The sequence below is a fragment of the Oenanthe melanoleuca genome, chromosome 21, assembly GCF_029582105.1.
Source record: "Oenanthe melanoleuca isolate GR-GAL-2019-014 chromosome 21, OMel1.0, whole genome shotgun sequence".
Lineage (NCBI taxonomy): Eukaryota > Metazoa > Chordata > Aves > Passeriformes > Muscicapidae > Oenanthe > Oenanthe melanoleuca.
The window spans coordinates 1,544,928-1,563,854 of NC_079354.1; the positions used below are offsets into that span (position 1 = coordinate 1,544,928).

Genomic DNA, 18,927 nt, shown 5'->3' on the forward strand with positions numbered 1-18,927 from the left:
CTGGGTGCTTTTGTGGAGTGCAGGATAAAAGTACAGGCTGTTAATGCAACAAATGCTGCCATGCTGTCTGTCTGCAAATGCCCTAGGGGAGCAAACTGGGGCATCTCCCAGCATGTCCCTCCTGCCCTGTCCAGCTAATCCCTGCACAGGCTCTTGCCCCTCATTGCAGTGTTTGTTCCCAGTGTTTGCCAGGACTGTGCCATTGGGAGGGTGAATGTGGAGGCTGGGCTGGATTTCTGTCCTTCCCTGGCCAGTGGAGTGTCTGGTGCACTTTGATCCCTGGAGGGAGGCTTGGCAGAGGCAGCTGGTGCCCTGCCCAAGCTGGGAACAGGCTCCACAGCACCCATCACTGTGTTCCTGGTGGGTCAGGATGAGGCCTCTGCTGTGGGCTGCCTGCAGCCAGCTGCTGCCCCGGGGGGCTGGGCTCTGCGCCCCCAAGCTGGCTGGGACCACTATGGTGACCTCCTCACACCACAGCCTGCAGCCCTCAACCCTTCTGGCCACCTCCAGCTCCCCAGCCAGTGCATCTGCAGGGTTCCTGCAGCCCCTGGTCCCGGGGAGCAGAGCCCCCAGCTGCTGGAGCTCGGGGTTCAATGTGCCCCCCAGCGCCCAGCTCGTGGCCCGGCCTGCGGGGGTGTGCTCCATGATGAAGCTTCCCGTGCAGGCGTCAGCAGAGGGACTGGACGTGGCGTTCGTGGGAGTTCCGCTGGACACGGGCACATCCAACCGGCCAGGAGCCAGGTAAGGGCCAGCCAGTGTGGGTCATACAGCTATGCCTGGAAAAGGCCCTGGGGGTTTTGTGCCCTGAGACAATCAAACCTTTCATGAGAGATGCCCCCCCTCCCTACCAAAACCCCTGTTATCATTTAAGATTTCTATTGGTCTTTAGCTTTACTAGATGACTGGTCTTTTCTCACCTAGAATCTTAAAGTAATTGGATAGTTCTCAACTTATAATTTTACTGGTTAGAATTTCAATCCCCCTAAAATCTATAAAGACCCCTTGCTGTGCTATGTATCTGGATTTTGTTGGTAGAGCCCTTTGAAGAAATAAAGCTACTTTTGGAACTTCTACAGCAACTCCCAAAGTCTCTCCTTGCTAGCTGAGAAGCTGACCCTCTGCCTTGGGGGCTCTGGAGCTATCCAAACCCCGTAGCAGCCCAAAGCTAGAACCATCTTAGCCCAGGCAGCTACAAGCCAGGGAAGCTGCTGCTTCCTTCTGGCCGTGGAGCAGTGTCACTGCCTGAGGTTTTTCCTTAGACCTGAGATCACATCTGGAGGACATGCAGTGATTTAAATCCTGTTCTTTCCCAAAGCCGCTGATGAGAGATTGCAGGAGATGGTTTTCAGAGGCTTCAAGGATTGTTTATTGTTCCTTGTCTCAGGAACTCTTTCCCTGGCTAACAGCAATCTTCCCAGCTGGGCATCCAGGATGGAATCTGCCTGGTGAAGACAGGGCTGATCTTATATAGTCTAAATTACATGCTATATGTTTATAACAACTTTCCAATACAATACAGTCTTGTTAAACTGTCCAGCTCTGACCCCATCCAATCTAAAAGTGCCAGCATGTCACCCAGCATGGATGACACGGAGAAGAAGGAGGAAGAGGTATCCACACCCCCAAATTCTCCATCTTGGCCACATGTCCCTTATCACAAACATTCCCGAAAGTCTATTTATCTACGTTCTAACAACCTAATTTACACTTTACTAATTTTGGTGGCTTGTTTCCATTCCCTCTGTGTTGGTAATTTCCCCCAGGGGTTTGAATTCAGCGCTTGAGACACCAGGGTCTCACTCAGGGGTCTTTGAGACCCTCTCCAGGGAGGTTTTGAGACCCCCAAGGAGGCCAGGGGGCTCCCACAGAGCAGGGTTCTGCAGTGAGAGCAGTGCTGGGAGCGATGCCTGGTGTTTCCCCAGGTTCGGGCCGCGCCAGATCCGCGCCGAGTCCTCCATGCTGCGGCGGTTCCACGGCAGCACCGGCGCGGCGCCGTTCGACTCGCTGCGCGTGGCCGACCTGGGGGACGTGAACGTCAACCTCTACAACCTGGCCGACAGCTGCCGCCTCATCCGCCACTCCTACCAGCACATCGTGGCCTCTGGCTGCGTGCCCCTCACCCTGGGTAAGGAGCCCGAGTCTCCCTGTGCTGCCGCTGCGTCCTGGCTCTGTCCAACTCCCTCTGCTCCTCCTCCCACCGTTCAGTCCAGGCTTGGCAGGATGGATCTGTCCCCTGCCTGGGTTGTTGTGCTGTGTTGTGGGTAAATTCCCAGGCTCTCTGCTGAACAGAATGTTCTGTGATGTCTCTTCCTTTGGGTCAGAAATGAGGAGGATGGGTCAGTCTGTAAAAGTGGCTAAAAGCCAAATGGCTAAAAGCAACAACTCTTCCCAATACAAACTCTTATATAGGATTTTTCCTACAAGCTAAATGCAAGCTCAGACCACCACTCCTTAACCTGTTAGAATTCCAGTATCTTAGCACACCAGGTTATGTATAGAACTACTCATACGATCTATCTTGTTCTATCTGAAAAATGTAACAATATTCTCACTACAGCTCTATTATATCTAAGTCCTGTCTACAGCTGTGGGCCTGGAGCCTCCACTGAAGATAGCAGTGTGTTTCACAACCTTCACTAGAACACTCACTGCTACTGTGGCATTTGAAACCTTTCACTTACTAAAAGCATTAAAACTCACCCTAGAACTCACTAACTTACTAACTTAAATGTCTACTTTGTGTGTAAGTGGCTTAATGTACTTCAATCCATCCAAAGGCTTTAATTCAATCCCTGCACTCTGATTTCTCTCTGAAGGATTCAGAGACACCCCTGACTCACTGACTCCAACATGTAAATACAACCAGTGATGTGTTTTTGGTGTCCTGTTGAGCAGTACCCAAAGCAAGAGCAGGTTTTGTCCCTTGTGTCCCTCCAGCTGAGCGAGCACCAGGCTTTGCACAAGTGCACGTTCAAGTTCGCAGCTGTTACTGCTTGGCATCGCTGGAGGCAGTGAGTGTGTGGAGTAAGGAGGGGCAGGTCACCAGTTACAGTGTCCTCAGAAGCTGATCAAAAGTCTATTTATATGCCCAATCAAGGGTCCTGCTCCACAGGCTGTTTCTGCATATCTGGGCCTCCCTAGAAGGAGGATCCAGGAGAGGGAGCAACCTGCACCTGGGAGTGTTAGTTTTCCTTTGGCAATGAAGCCCTGCATAAATAAATACAGGATAAATGCAAAGAGGGAAAAATTACTTGGGAACAAAAGTAATGAGTGCTGAGCAGCTCTTATAATGTATTCCCCCTCCTCCCTGTGTCCTCTTGCAGGTGGAGATCACACCATAACATACCCAATCCTGCAGGCCCTGGCGGCAAAGTAAGTTTCTAATCTGGAAACAGGGAGAAAGGACCTGGCAAAGAGCCTCAGGAAGGCTCCTGATTCTCTGTCCCTGCTGTTGGCAGGGCCAGGACTAACGCGGGCACCCTGTCTGGCCCAGGCACGGTCCCGTGGGCCTGGTGCACGTGGATGCTCACACCGACACCGGGGCCGGGGCTCTGGGGGAGAAGATCTACCACGGCAGCACGTTCCGGCTCTGCGTGCAGGAGGGGCTGCTGGACTGCGGCCGAGTGGTTCAGATCGGCATCCGAGGCTCCTCCTACGAGCCCGACCCCCACAAGTACTGCCGGGAGCAGGTAGAGTGACCCACAGTGCTCTCACTGCCATCAATACCAGTCAGTAATAGTTACTTGGAAAATCAATGCATTTTCTGCCTCTTGTTCCATGCCACTCCCAGCTCACCTAGTGTCAGCTGAGTGGAGAGTTAGAAAGTGTGGGTGGGGAGTGGAAGTTTCCAGGGGCACTTTGCAGCTTCACCCCGGAATGAGGATTGTTCCCCATAGACATTCCCCAGCAGGGCAGGGGATGCTCCTTGTTATAAGTACATACTATTTTATTGGCTTCACACAAATATTAAAATGCATGCTATATATACATATATATATATATATATCATATTGGAAAACTTTGCTGTATGAATATAGTTTCTTTTAGTTCAGCTATTAACAAAACTTAGAAATAGTAGCGTGATAAATATATGTTTTTCTTGAACTACAACATGGTGATGTAAAAAGCTTTTGTTCATGTAACTAACTCAGAGAATGGTAAAAAAGATAATCAGGAAGTTCTTCACATTCTTGGGTTATTGATGATGGACACCAGAACTCCAGGGAAGGAATTTATTGATCTTCTGTTACCAGGGAGTACTGGCAGGACGGAGCCACAAGGAGAAATTTTTAAAAAATGTTGATTTACAGGTTGGGGGGGAATGATTTTGAATAATGCATGAAGATCTATGAATATGCAACACGATGATGCATTTAAAGAAGTATTTTCTGAATTAGTGGCTGAAGGCCAAGCACCCAGCCATATAACCTTTTGCTTTATTGTCTGTCTCTTATTCTCTTTCATTAAAGCTTTTAACATTTACCAGGAGAGTGAACCTGGTTGTCTGTGCTCCCGCAGGGTTTCCGGGTGGTCCTGGCTGAGGAGTGCTGGATGAAGTCCCTGGAGCCGCTGATGAGGGAGGTGAGGGCACAGCTGGGGGACAAGCCAGTGTACATCAGCTTCGACATCGACGGGCTGGACCCCGCCTACGCCCCGGGCACGGGCACTCCGGAGATAGCCGGGCTCACACCCGCGCAGGTGAGGGCAACACCCCTTCCCTTCCCTTCCCTTCCCTTCCCTTCCCTTCCCTTCCCTTCCCTTCCCTTCCCTTCCCTTCCCTTCCCTTCCCTTCCCTTCCCTTCCCTTCCCTTCCCTTCCCTTCCCTTCCCTTCCCTTCCCTTCCCTTCCCTTCCCTTCCCTTCCCTTCCCTTCCCTTCCCTTCCCTTCCCTTCCCTTCCCTTCCCTTCCCTTCCCTTCCCTTCCCTTCCCTTCCCTTCCCTTCCCTTCCCTTCCCTTCCCTTCCCTTCCCTTCCCTTCCCTTCCCTTCCCTTCCCTTCCCTTCCCTTCCCTTCCCTTCCCACTTTTCCTTGTTTTTCCCCCATTTTGCTCCCTTTAAAGGAGGTTTCACCAGCAAAATGGAAGTTTAGGGAGGCCAGGAAGTGTTTCCTCATGGTGATGAGGAAGGGAAATGTGGAACTGATTTGGTCTGTAGAGGTTGGGTTTCCTTACTGGAATATGGGGAAAGCACAGTCCAGACCTGTCTGCTTGGTCAGATGTGTTTCCTGATCCCAAACCCTTTTTTCCCAGGCTTTGGAGATTATTCGTGGCTGCAAAGGGCTGAACATTGTGGGGTGTGACCTTGTGGAAGTGGCACCAATGTACGACGTCTCTGGTGAGTCTGAAGATGCCTCAGGCCCAGACAAGTGCCTGGCACAGGCAGCTGTGGGTGAAAGCTGTTGGATGTACACAAATGTCTTCCTTTTTTTGTCTTGTTTTTTTTTTTTTTTTAGGCAATACAGCCCTTTTGGGAGCAAACCTACTGTTTGAGATGCTGTGTGTCCTCCCAGGAGTGAAGACACTGTGAGGGCAGTTCCCACCTGCCCTGGGGAAACACTGCTTGGTGTCCTCAGCCAGGCTTCCCATGTCCCCTTCCCTTCAGCCAGCTGCAGCCAGTGAAATAAACACCATTTACCACTAGAAAAGGTATTTTTAAGCTGGGAAACTGTAGGGAACAGGCTAGACACCCCATTTAACTGGGGTCTGGAGCTTTGGAGTTAGCCTGGGAAAGGGAGAGATGAAACTAATGCCATTTTGCCTCTGGAATGATTCACCCAGCTCACAGGGCTCCTGGAAAAACTATCACTGGTAAAAGGTTTGTCCCATTAGGACATTGCAGGACAATGAATGTAGAAAAAGGGAGACATAAGCCTCCTGCTAAGAGTAGAGAGATATTTCATTAGATTTCCTGCTGGTGGAATAACCAGGAGTTTCATGTGGTAGGAGCAGTTTAATGCTCCTGAAATTTCTGAGAGGACATGAAGGTGAGGTTAGTTTGTACATGGAGACAAGAGCCACCTCATCACACATTAAAATAGTTTATTTTGGTTGCAAACCTGTAATTGTCTTAAAACAAAATGACATCAGTGCCTGTTCACAAATACAAAACCAAAACAAAACAAACAAAAAAGCCCAAAACAAAAAAACCCCAACCAAACAAAAACCCCCCAAAATAAAAAAAAAAAGACAAGTTTGCCAAATAAGTTAATTCCCCCCCTCCCAGTATCAAAAGTGCAAAATAGGTACCTAGTTCTCAGTCCTACTTGTCAGGCTGTGCTTGTGTCCTGGCTCCTGGTTGCTCTGGGTGAAGGGCAGACAGGGACAGGGAGGAGTTTGGAAACAACCTCCACTCTGAGGCCTGTATCCCTTTGCCTCAGCTCTGAGCACTGTGCCATCACTCAGATGTCACTAGGAAAGTGCACTAGGACCAAATCTCCTCAATCTTTGGATTACAAATCACCACGTGTGGAACAGAATTGCTCAAGGGTTTGGAAGATGATGGGGGTGGCAGCTGCTGGGAGAGGCAGATCCTGGATAAGCAGCTCTGACTGTGGTCTCAGGACAGCAAACCCCTGCAGTGCCATGCTGGCACTGCAGCCAACTAAATCAGGGGGCAGAGCAGCTTGACTCTTGCTTCAACCCAGGCAAAAAATTCCATAAAATTCCAGCAGCTCTGCTCCTGTCCAGCCACAGCTGGCACAGGTGGACTGATGCAAGCACTCCCTCAGTTCAACTCTGGCTGAAAGGGGAGGTTACCTGTGCTAAAAAGAAAATAAACCCAGGGATTCTGGCAGCCTGTAACATACACAATGGATGTGAAGGCCATGGAGCCTTCTCCCCTTCCTCAGGGTTGGGCTGAATTCCCTTGCTATAGCATAACCAGGCACTTTTTTTCATGAGTTGAGGGTTTTCTCCTTGTTTCTGATCAGCTGAAGAGACAGCAGAGATCCAGAGAGCATTCTTCTGCTACTGCAAATGTTTAAGACATTATGTGGAGCCTTCTGCTGGGCTAAAATCTATTCCAGCCACATCCTGCATGGCAAGCTGTGGAAAAGTGCAGGAATCCTGTGGTGATTGCTCCAGCCAGGTGGAAATAAAAGTGTAGAAGCATCAGGCTGGTGTTTCACTCCATCTCTGCTCTCTGTCAGTGCTGCCTGTGCATCTTCACAGGAGCTTCACAGGAGCTCCTGGGCAGGGAGAAGACCTCACCTTCCTTTCCTCTACTTTAGTGCCTCATTCTGCAGCTCAGAGTGCACTGGGCTGGAATTAACTACCCTCACATAGGGATGGTTTGTAGCATTGCAGCCTTTATTTGAACCACGTTTTACAGGGGATCTGAGGTACCTGTGGGGGTTGGAGCATGCCAGTCTGCTCTCAGGATGGGGAAATGCAATGAGGCAAAGCTTTAGGAGCAATTAGGGCATGTAGGGAGTGCAGTGAATGGAGTATTCCCTCTGTGCAGGATCAGCAGCGAGCTCAGGGGTTGGCAGTTATTCCTATGACTGGCTGCTCTGCTAAGATGGTAACTAAGGTGGCAAGGGCTGAGTCTGGAATTAACACCACGTGTTCACTGAGTGCTCTGTGTTCCAAACCCTGTGGCAAAAGCCACTGGCCCCTATCCCTGTGCTTTGGCAGTGCCACAGCCTGACGGTGCCACAGGGCTCCAGATCCACAGGAGGAGGAGTCCTGGGTGCCAACGTTAGCCCTGGAGCAGCAAAAAGGAAGAACAAACCTCACAGGATTTCAGTCCTGGCCACAGAGAGAAGCCCTGCTGCCTCACTTGGTCACTTGAGTGTTAAGCAGCCACGAGGCTGCTGCTTGTCCTCCCTCTGCCTTACCCAGGGCCACCCTTTCCCTGTGGTGTTGGAAGCAGCTTCAGGGCACTGCTACAGCAAAGCACAGTCCAAACCCAGGGCTGTGCAGCTGTTCCAACCTTACACACCCCCACTGCTTCCAAAAGATGAAATAAATACCCAAACAAACAAACACAAAGCCAAGGGAACAGCCTGAGTGTGGAGAAATGGAGGTTTGGGGCAAGAAGGAAATGGGTGAGAGGCTGAAACCCAACATCTCAACCCCCGACTAAACCAAAGGAGCTTCACACGCACGCAACAGTCTGATGATACAGCACTTCTGGGGCAACATTTCAAGAATACAATCATTGAAGGATGAGGTTCCTCGATACAAAGGAAGGTTGGTTTGTACTACAGCTGGAAAGGTGTTTGCAAGGAGCCCGGGTGGCTCCCTGGCAGCTACGTAGATTTTTACACATCTACTGGCTCATAGCAGCTCACGCCTACAATCTGAGGACGCAGGTAAAGTTATGGCTCTAGGATACACAGTCTAAAATCGACAGAAGCAGAAAAGGCATCTGAAAAATCAACGTGACATTTAAATGGCTCAACACTTTGACAGTATTTTACGGCCATGCCCTTTCCCTCCCTGTTATGGTTCAGCCAGTGAACCAGGTGGAACCATGACACGAGGAGCATGAAGCATGCAGATTGCCCACAAGGCTGCACCACGGGGAAGTCCCAGCTAAGGTTTGCTACAAGGGAGATCCTCCTGACTGGATTCTGCATCACTTACCATGGGGAAAGCCGACTGCCTGGTGGGAGGAGGCCTTTAGGAAGGGCAGGGCCTGGAGGGTCTGCAGGGTCTTGCCAGAGTTACACCATGCACCATGGGCTAAGCACACGGGGACGGGGAGGGAGAAGCGCGACCCGCCTGCGGCACCGGCTGTGGCTGCTCCGGACCCAGGGAAGTCACGGATTTCTTCAACCGAGGTAAAACGAGGTGGGATGGGGGTGACTTGGGAAGCAGATGTGGCAGGAAGGACAAGAGGGGCAGAACAGACTTGTTGGCTCTTGGGCTGTGTGGCGTCCGAGCGCGGCGGGGCGGTGGAGGGCACGTGGGCGCGCTGGGCTGCGCTCCCGGCTCCGGACGCGGGACGTGTGTTCTAGCTGGTGGCCCCAGGAGAGTTCACCTAAAACCTAAGGTCCATTCATCACGCTTGTTGGAGTATTCCTGGAAAGAGCTGTCCCTTGTCATCTTCATAAAAAGTTTGTCCCCTTAGAATCTCTGTAAAATCCCTCAGTCTAGTGCGGGCCACGAGGGGATATAGAACCTCTGTAAGGAACCCTCTAGAAGGCGTTCCATCCAAAAGGACAATTTGTGTAATTTGTTTTTAATGGATCTAGATCCTGGGCTGGATGAGGATTTCCCTCTGTTTTCCGCATGTTGTGAAGAATCGTAATCCTTGCACAATCCCAGGGTTCCCCCCTCATCCCCTGATCTGTGAGGCTTAAAGAGGCAGAAATATTTCTTGTGGCCGTTGAGAGCCAGGACATAGCCCGTGTAGTCACGCTCGAGGAAATGCTTGTCGTACTGGTTTGGGATGGGGGCTGCATCCTGTGCAAACTCCAGCAGATACTCCAGCCACTCTCGGTGCTTGTCCAGGCTGAGGAAGGAGAAGTGAAGAGAGCTGCTCCTGGGGGAAGAGCAGAGAAGACACTGGGGTTAGCATGTGCCCTGGGTGTGGCTGGATTCCTACTCAACAGGTAAGGAACTGTCAACAAGGGTAGGGCTGTGCTGTGTTGCCACAGCTCTTTTTTCAGCTCAGTGTATGCAGCAGTGTTGCGCTTTATATTTGTCAAAACACGGGTACAGCTGAAGTGGCACCAGCAAGTGACCTCTCTGGCCACCATCACCAAGTCTGGCTGGGAACACCAAGTCTGGGTTTTTGGTGCCTCATTACCACTGATGAGGACAGAGGCCGCTTCGCCCACCAGAAGCATTCACTCCTGGCAATGCAGCCAACCCCATCCCTCACGTGTCACCAGAGCAGCATCACACAAGTGGCTAACATTGCAACAGAAGCCTGGGAGAAGGCCCAGCCTACCCTGTGAATGTGTAGACTTCCAGGGCGAACTTCTGGAGCAGGGGGGTTTTGGTGGAGTTGGACAGGATCAAGACAACGTTCATGTGCCCTGGCCTCAGGCGCACCAAGTTACTGGTGTAGTTGATGTCTGTTAGCTCAGTCACCTCAACAAAGCCCTTCTTGGGAATCCTGCTGCAACAAAAAGAGTGAAAGGGGGACAAGGGATGGGAGCAACTGAGAATGGAGAAACTGTTAGTGCATTTGCCAGCCTTTAATGCAGAGCCATCCCTGTGCCCTGTAGCAAAAGCCAGTGTAGCTGGTGCAATGGCTTGGTTTGCACCTCCCCCTTTGCCTATCCCCTGAGGATGCTGTCTTGGGCAAACTAGGTGGGAATTGTTTAATTAGCAGATTAGTGTCCTCTGTACTTGCTGGCTGGTGCTGACTGTGCATTGGTCCTCCCTCCTTGCTGTGCCTGCACAACTGTACTATGTGCAACTTCAGCACCTCTCTACCCTTCACTAACCCTCCCTGCACAGGTGTTTCCTGAGTAATGCTTCTGCAGAAAACATTCTAGAGAAGTTAAGAGGGAACCTGTTACTCTCTTTGCTGAAGCTTGCGTCGTTCTTCTCCGTCTTTGCGGCCGTTTCGTCCTTCCCCGAGGGTGGAGTGTCCCTCGTGTCACTCGAATCACTGCAGAGGAAGTGATTTTGTGTGTGTTTAAGGTTGGGGTTGAACTGAGGAGCTGTCCCAGAGGGCATTTTGGTGTGCACTCACCTGAAAGCCTGAACAATAACGGTGCCAAAGAGAATGAAGAGCGCAGAGAAGAGCAAGGACAGGAGTGGCATCATTTCTCGCCTGAGGGGAAGATGTGCAAGCAGCAGTTAGGTCTGTGAGTTCACATTTTCTGCCTCAGTTTCGGTTCCTGCCTATGTTAGATAACACTGTGTGCCTTCCCCAGAAACTCAGCTTGTTTCTTGGGTCTTAAAGACCATCATGTTTTTGAGTGCTGTCCTGCTCCCACCCAAAAGGAGGCTAAAATTGGATCTGTTTTAAAATAAGGTGACAGGGAAGAAGTGAATACCAACAATGAATGCCCAATCCATACCAGTTACTGTGAAACAAACTGTCCCAGCAGTCTGAGATGTAGTCCAGCGTGGAGTAGAACCATCGGATAAGGAACATCTGTTCAAAAAGAATGAAAAGCAAAAAACTAAATGACAAAACTACTATAAAGAGCCACAACAGGTTCAGAGCATGCCTTCTGTAAGCAAGAAATCTTCTAAGAATTTTGTCTTGTTATTTTTAAATATAAATAATGCCTCTGAACAACCATAATGGGACTGTCTGGAAAGGCTGTGCACTTACAGGAGCGAGCTCATCGTTCAGGTCTGCCACAACTGTCTCTGATGAGAGAAGGCCAGGGTCTGTCCTCAGCTGGTCCAGGAGATCCAGCAGGATGAAGTTGTCCTCTTTGCTGCCTTGCCAGGCTTCCTCCAAGGCTTTATAGGCAATCTTCCCTGCATTATTGCGTCTCTCCAGAATGACCACCTGGATGAGCCAAGAGCAGATGTCAGAGAGAAAGGGGCTTCTTTTTCTTCTAGACAGATGATTCATTTTAAACCACTGCCCAGAACCAGGTATCAGATCAAGGTACAGCATCAATTAAATGACAGACTAAGAGAAAAAGAGATTAAAAAAATAAAAGGAAACCCTCACAGCTGATCTTCCATGATACTTCTCCTCATCCATCAGCAAGGCATCTGCAAATTCCGGCTGCCGATCGCTGTAGACGTGCACAAACTTCAGCGTGTCTTTTGTGTTGGCCACAGCAAAAGTCAAAAAGGACTCATAAGCCTCAGCAAACTTCTCTCCTTCCCCAGTAAACAAGACCACACAGTGCCTGGGTGACAACAAAATGCAGGATTAAGAGCCAGTCTGGAGGTGAGAGGGAATGACCAACCCCTTTCCTCTTGCCAGAACAATCACAGTGAGCCAGAAGCCTCCCTGAGAGTGTGGGTATTGAGCATGATCCAATGCAGTCACTGTTCTTATCCCTCAGAACCAAACCAAAAGTGACTCTAGGAGCAGCCCCAGAGCCTTGGGAAACAAAGCAGGAACACCTCACTTACTTCCGCTGACGGTGAGACTTCTTCACAGGACACAGCTCCTGGAACAGCCTCTGGCTGGTGAGCCTGGCCACCATGAGGAACTTATTCTGGGAAAGGAAGTCATCAATGAGCTGCTTCTTCATTTCTCGTGCCTGGCAAGGACCAAGAAAGCAGAAGTCAGAAATGAGCAGGAAAAGGAGGGGAAAGCTGTTGGATGTTCCTAGGGAAGGCTGCCAGCCCTTGTGGTCCTCCCAAGATGTTTTGAGGCCCCAAGACTGGGAAGTTACACGTGTCCCTCCTCCCCAACAGGCTGGAGTGCCACAAGCTTCCTCCTAACACTCCCTCTCCTTCTCCAGAGCCTGAGGTTAAGCTGAGAACAAACACTTCCTCCAAACTGCACCACTGCCCACCCCTGTTAGAAAAGCCCTGTGCCTGCTTTCCCTTAGCTCTTGGAAAGGGCTCTGAGTGATACCTGCACAACATCAGCGGGCCGGTCGATGTGCTCCTTGAAGATCATCATGGTGGGAGTGTAGACATTGATGTTGTACTGGCTGGACAACTCCTCAGTGCCTCGGAGCCCGACGTACACGTAGCCAAAGGACAGGTAATCCCGGTAGGCAAAGGCTGTCAGCTGGGAGGGAGGAAAGCCCCAGCAGTGTTTATGTCACAGCATTTTCTTCCCCAAGTGCCTGTGGTGACTTTGCTCCAAGAACAGATCCTGCAGTTTGGATGCTGTCAAATGTGCTCTCCCTCACTGAACTAAACTTTGTGTTCTCTTAGTCATTGTGCCAGGATCTTCCATGGATCCACAGCTTTATTTACAGCCTGATAGGTTGAAGGGCAGCAGGGGCTTCTTAGGAAATGGGATTTTCAGCAACTTAAATATGCCACAGACATCTTTCATTCTCAACAAAGGTTGTGCACCTGTGTTACTGTTACCTGTAAAACATACCTGCACCTTCACACCCATGAAGGGTAACTGTGTCAGGACAAAGAAACAAACTCCTGGCCACGTCATTTACAACCTGCACAAAGCACCTTGCTCTCCTCAAACCAGTCAGTGATATCCAGATGCATCAGTCCACCTCTGCTCACAGCAGTGGTGTGTTTTAATCTGGTACATCTGGATTTATCAATCAACAATGCAGTGAGAGAAATAACATTACCTTGTACAACAATGGCACAACTGGCATGTGATCAAACAGCAGCACGTGGGGCTTGTTGTCTTTTCTCCAGTCAGACAGAAAACTGATGTAGTTTTTATCTGTAATCTTCAGAGAGAAGCAGAATGTCAGTTTAACCTCTAAGCTGCCAGACACCAGCAACACTCTGCAATGAGGTGTCTAAACAAGGGCTGAGCCTGAGTCCAGGTGTTGCAGGAAGCAGACTGAGGGTTGGTCTTTCCAACATATATTCCTGATTAATGAGTGAATTAAAACCATCACTCTTGACCTCCCTCAGGCCTCTTAGTTATTGCAGCCTCTGTTGATACCATTCCAAGTCAATGACAACACTGTTATTCTCCTGTTTTTGGGACCATATTCTTTATATATATATCAAAAATGGGAAGCCAAGGGTTAAAAGGCACCTGAGCCCTCCATTAAACCAGCTCTGTTTCATGTGTGATACCTCTCAAGAAGGACATAAATGGCTGCAGTTACTGTAGAAGGGGAAACAATCCCTATTTTTGGGGTGAGAAGATGCCCAGAAGATACTCCAATACCCAAAAGACAAGTCAAGAGTCTGCTGGGGAAGGTGACCTCTGGTAAAGATCCCAAGGGAAAATGAGGTGAGGTGAACAAGGCCACAAGCAGAGGCCAGGCAGGTGAGAGTGCTGTGGGGGCTGACCCAGTCACATCACAGGGGTGGTGGGCATTTTAGCTCTCTGTCAAAAATCACCAGAAGGCTGAAATACAGAATATTTTATCAGTTAGGAGGTTTTACTTATGACTTTCAAAAGGCTCATGCTTCCAGCTTGTTTCAAAGGTCTGAAGGAAAACTGGACAAAACAAACAGGACTTTGTGTCAGTCAGTTTTAGCAGATGTGACCTATGAGGCAGTGAGTAGTCCCTAATTTGCTGAGAAAGCAGGAGAGAAGTGAAAACCAGCAGGTTCCTGTCCTGGGGATAGCTTGGGTAGAGCCCTGTGGGGTGTCACAGCTGGGGTCAGCCACCACTAGAATCACTGGTGTGACCATGTAGTAGCAGGATCAGCTCTTTTCAAGGACAAGTGATACAGAGCTGCGGGGTGAGAATGCTTCTGACAGCTGCAGGGTTTGGAGCTTTGTGCCACAGATCAGCTTGGAGCCCAAATTAAACAGCTTAGCCACTCAAACAGCCAATGAAAGGGGGATCTCCAGGCAGAAAGGAGCAGCATCAGACACCCCTGCTAGGACCTACCTTTTCAACAAGGTTCCCTGGCAGGAGGTTCTCCACGAATTGCCGCAGGTTTTCCCGAACCACAGCGCTGTGGAAGAAGGTGATTTTCCCATTGATGAGCCCCAGCAGGGTGGGAGTGCTGTGGGCACCCAGGTGATGGGCCAGGCGCCGCTCGTACCCCGCGTGAACGACGCCGATTCCTGCTCCTGGAAAGGAGAGCACAGGATCACCTGTGACATCCTGTGTTGGGCTGCAGTACAGCATGTGGCCAGAAATGTGAATTCTGTCACCATCTGGTGGGGCAGTGACCCTGGTCTCCTGGCACACATTATCTGCTCATGGGCCATCTTTAAACCAGCTGGGCAATCATCTTTATCTTCCCACAGCCCATCCTTCCTCCAGGAGATATCTCCTGTTAATGGGCCAGTGAGTCCCAGGGCATGACTGATAAAATTCCATCATCCCACTGGGAGATGCTCCAGCCAGGGGAGGAGCCAAGCCTTTCCTACCCAGATAAAAACTGAGATTTTGGACACCAAGGAACCTTCTTTCCACTGGATTCCAGAGGAAAGCCAGACCTTTCCACATCATCCCTGGAGCTTCAGAGGAAACTGCACCTTCTCCAGGAGCACTGCTCCAGCTGAACCACATCTGCCACTGCAGGAGGATGCAGCCACCATTGAATGGGACTGTGCCAACACCCTGACTGACTGACGGGTGTCAGCTTGGATTCTGACTCTGGCAGGGTTTGGGATTGTTCTGTGTAATACTGCATTTCTATTTTAATTTTCCTAGTAAAGAACTGTTATTCCTAATTCCCATCTCTTTGCCTGAGAGCCCCTTAATTTCAAAATTATTATAATTTGGAGGGAGGGGGTTTACATTGTCCATTTCAAAGAGAAGTTCCTGCCTTTATTGGCAGACACCTGTCCTTCAAACCAGGACACACCCCCAGCAACCCAAATGCCCAGTGGAAAACTGATGACCTGCTCCTTTACCCAGCACCCTGCTTTGGAGTTAGGAATGTTTGGGAGAGCATTAGGATAAAACCCTGAGGAAATCCATGGGGTTTAAACTGGGTCACACAAAGCTGAAGGCAAACCACTGCAGCCTTACCAGGCAAGGGACACACACCAACCCCAACAACCTCAGCCTTACCCAGAGCCTCCAATTCCTGAGCAACTTCCTTCCACACGGGCTCGATGTGGATGCAGCTGAAGCACCAGTCTGAGGTGATTTTAATGAGGTAAGGTTTCTTGAAACTATCTGGCACGATTTCATTGATGTAGTGGGAAAAGTGGAGCAAGTACTTCTCGTCGGAGGTGTCGCGCCTCTCGGAATTGAAAGGGAAGTGGAAGAAGGACTCGTCAAAGTAGAATCCGTCGTGGAAACGGTGGAACTGGCGATGCTGCTGCTGAGAGAAGCCCTGGCTCTCCCCAGCATCTCCGTAGCGATCAAAGTTTGCCCTCTTTTCCTCGTTGGAGAGAATCTGGAAAGCAAATGATGGAAAAGTGATTGCCTGAAACCATGAGGGGAACTGCCCTGACTGTAACACCTCAGTAAGGAAAGTGCAGCCTTTGCTGCACATCAGACACAGAAATATTTTGGAAAAAGGAAGCATCACATCCTTCTTAGGCTCTTAGGTAAAAAATCTTCAAAGCCCAAAGAAAAGGAGGCCCTAAATCCAGACTGCTGTAACCACTTTTGTCACCAACAGCTCCTTGGGTCTGAACATCTCGTGTTCTGAGCAGAAACACTCTTTTCTGGAGTGGCTTTTGCCGGTGTCTCTTTCAATCTGGAGGGTTCAGAAAATGCCAAAAGTTTCACTGAGCAGCCAGAAGCCCTGCAGAGAAACTCCATTTTTAGCAGGGAAATAAGGATTTATTTTGATTTCCATGGGCTCGGCTGCCACAAACTGGAGCAACCAATTTCCAGAACGTGCAAATAACTACTGCTAAGAATAATTTGAGGTGACCAAATCCCTGTGATGATGAACGTTGTTTACATCACCCCAAAATGCTTTTATGTATGTGTGACACAGGCAAGACACTGCCCAGCCAGGCAGGGCTTGGGGAATACCCACTCCTTCCTCCTTTGAAGCTTTTTAGGCAGAACAGGGCAGACCTGTAGTGAAGTATTTACAGCAGAAACCATGCTGGTGACCCCAGTGGCTCTGTCAACAAAACTGAAGAAAATTTTTGGGTGGGTAATGTCCACCTCCAAAGAGTTAACCACCTTTCCCACACAGAAATACACTGGGAAAACACAAACCATGGATGGAAAACTAAGGTCACTTAATGTTAACGACAGCAGGAGTTTACAGGAAGCATGTGTTACCTCGTAGGCCTTGCTAATCTGGATGAATTTGTCCTCTGCTCCCGGGTCCTTGTTTTTGTCAGGGTGCCTATGGGGCAGAACCAGAGGAAAAGGGGTCACTGGGGGAGCTGCTGGCCTCTGTTTGGAGTGAGAAGGACATGGGCAGAGAGGGTGTGCAGTGACATCCCCAAGGCTGAGATCAGATTTATACCCAGCAGGTGCTGTCCCTGCCCAAACCCCGTCCCAAAAGGCAGCACTGGGATGTGTGCTGTGTGCCTGTGTGCCTGTCCCCCTGTCTGCTCCATCCCCAGCAGCCTGAGCCCAGGACACAGAGCCTGTCTCCTTCCTAGCAATGCCTCCCCTGGCTGCTGCCCTACATAACTGCTTGAATCACCTCCTGCCATGGCCTCAGGGATGTGTCACACAGAACAACATGGGCTCTAAAAGCTGCAGGTAAGCCTGATTTATTCCTTTTATTTCCATGCCATAACCCTGCACCTCACCACACACCAACTGCATGAGGGGCTGGTGACATTTGTGCATCCAACACATTTCCCTTCCACAGCACAGGGACTGAATGGCCCTTGCACATTGAGGCATCAACCCTCATGTATTAGAATTTCCCAGGGAGAAATTTTTCTCCCCACAGCCAGACTCCAAGAGAACTTTTTCCCCATCACTTGACTCTGGGCGAACTTTTCCCTCTTGTAGCCAGACTCCAAGAGAACTTTTTCTTCCATCACTCAACTCCAGGAGAACTTTTCCCCCCACAGCCAGACTTTGGGAAAAGTTTTCTCCCTGTAGCCTGATTCTGGGATAACATTTTCCTCTTTGTACCCGGACTCTGGAAGAACTTTTTTCCTGCTGCTAGACTCTGTAAGAATTTTCCCCCCACAGCCACACTTAGGAGAACTTCTCACCTCCTCGTAACCACAATCGGGGAGATTTTCCCACCCTAGCCAGACTCTGGGAGAACTCTCCCTGCTGTAGCCTGATTTTGGGAGAACTTTCCGCCTTGTAGCCTGATTCTGGGAGAACTTTCTCCCCTCGCTAGCAGACTCTGAGCGAACTTTTCCCCCGTAGCCAGACTCTGGGAGATTTTTCCCACCCTAGCCAGACTCTGGGAGAACTCTCCCCCGTGTAGTCTGATTCTGGGACAACTTTCTCCCCTCGCTAGCAGACTCTGAGTGCACTTGCTCGCCCGCAGCCAGCCTCCGGCGGGTTCTCCAGCACGCTGTGGAGCAGCTCCGTGTGCCAGGCTGCCTGCCGGCCTGCGGGGACACCGGGCCGCACAGCCAGGCCAGGCGGCTCTGCCAGCGCGGGGCCTGGCGCTGCCACCGACCCGACAGCGGCACCGCTCCCGGGGCCCGGAGACGCAAGGGCAGCACGTACCATTCCCGGGCGAGCCGCTTGTAGGCCTTCTTGATGTCGGCCTGGCTGGAGCTCCGGCCGACCCCCAGCACGCGGTACGGGTCGAACTCTCCCAGCGCGGCCGCTGCCAGCGCGGGCAGCAGCAGCAGCAGCAGCAGCAGCAGCAGGCAGCTCGGTGGCCGCTCCATGGTCCGGCGCGGCCCGCGGGCGCACGGAGCGGACGGGCCGCCCTCCCGCACCGAGCGCCGCCGCTTCCGGCGCGCCCGCCCGCCGTCCCCATGGAGACCGAGCGCTTCCGGGAGCCGCGGCCGCCGCGCCGCGCTGGGCCCGCGGGACGGTCACGGCGGGTCGGGGCTGCGGTGGTGCCCTGGGGTGGGTTTGGGGTGGGTCCTCAGGACGGGCTCACGGCGGGTCGGGGCTGCGACGGTGCCCTGGGGTGGGTTTGGGGTGGGCCCGCAGGACGGGCTCACGGCAGATCAGGGCTGCGACGGTGCCCTAGGATGGGTTTGGGATGGACCCGCGGGATGGGCTCACGGCAGATCGGGGCTGCGGCGATGCCCTGGGATGGGCTCATAGCGGATCGGGGCTGCGGCGATGCCCTGGGATGGGTTTGGGCTGAGCCCCCGGGACGGTCACGGCGGATCGGGGCTGCGGCGATGCCCTGGGATGGGTTGGATGGGGATGGTGGCAGCCGGGAGTGTCCTGGCGGGCGTCCGGCCGGGGGTTGTCCCGCTCTGCTCGGCGCTGGCCTCAGCTGGGATATTGAGGACAAGTGTGGGCACCGCAATTATAAGAGATATAAAAGTGTTAGAAAGCGGCCAGAGGAGGGCAGTGATGTTGGTGCAGGGCCTTGAGGGGAAGAGGAGCGGCTGAGGGC

General features: G+C 51.3%; 2 protein-coding genes across 2 annotated transcripts; one reads left to right on the top strand and one right to left on the bottom strand.

The window, feature by feature from the left end:
• Positions 1-260: 260 nt before the first annotated feature.
• AGMAT (agmatinase) lies at positions 261-7,111 on the top strand. Its single transcript, XM_056508315.1, has 7 exons — positions 261-741; positions 1,923-2,125; positions 3,324-3,372; positions 3,494-3,689; positions 4,519-4,698; positions 5,248-5,332; positions 5,451-7,111. The coding sequence occupies exons 1-7, from the start codon at positions 371-373 to the stop codon at positions 5,522-5,524; spliced, it is 1,158 nt and encodes a 385-aa protein (XP_056364290.1). The 5' UTR covers positions 261-370; the 3' UTR covers positions 5,525-7,111.
• Positions 6,020-18,373, bottom strand: DNAJC16 (DnaJ heat shock protein family (Hsp40) member C16). Its single transcript, XM_056508312.1, has 14 exons — positions 18,072-18,373; positions 16,701-16,767; positions 15,522-15,852; positions 14,385-14,569; positions 13,152-13,256; positions 12,458-12,616; positions 12,007-12,137; positions 11,594-11,777; positions 11,243-11,425; positions 10,983-11,059; positions 10,652-10,732; positions 10,469-10,567; positions 9,899-10,069; positions 6,020-9,487 (listed from the first exon to the last, which is right to left on the bottom strand). Exons 1-14 carry the CDS (start codon positions 18,236-18,238, stop codon positions 9,091-9,093), a joined length of 2,337 nt encoding a protein of 778 aa, XP_056364287.1. The 5' UTR covers positions 18,239-18,373; the 3' UTR covers positions 6,020-9,090.
• Between the last annotated feature and the right edge of the window lie 554 nt (positions 18,374-18,927).

Excerpts from the sequence above, each read along its gene's own strand:
- AGMAT (XM_056508315.1), top strand. The coding sequence starts at position 371 with ATGAGGCCTCTGCTGTGGGCTGCCTGCAGCCAGCTGCTGCCCCGGGGG. Across the intron at positions 742-1,922 it reads TCCAACCGGCCAGGAGCCAG|GTTCGGGCCGCGCCAGATCC; the intron begins GTAAGGGCCAGC and ends GTGTTTCCCCAG. Across the intron at positions 3,690-4,518 it reads ACAAGTACTGCCGGGAGCAG|GGTTTCCGGGTGGTCCTGGC; the intron begins GTAGAGTGACCC and ends GTGCTCCCGCAG.
- DNAJC16 (XM_056508312.1), bottom strand. The coding sequence starts at position 18,238 with ATGGAGCGGCCACCGAGCTGCCTGCTGCTGCTGCTGCTGCTGCTGCTG. Across the intron at positions 11,778-12,006 it reads AAGTCTCACCGTCAGCGGAA|GCACTGTGTGGTCTTGTTTA; the intron begins GTAAGTGAGGTG and ends GTTGTCACCCAG. Across the intron at positions 10,733-10,982 it reads AGTTTGTTTCACAGTAACTG|GCGAGAAATGATGCCACTCC; the intron begins GTATGGATTGGG and ends TCTTCCCCTCAG.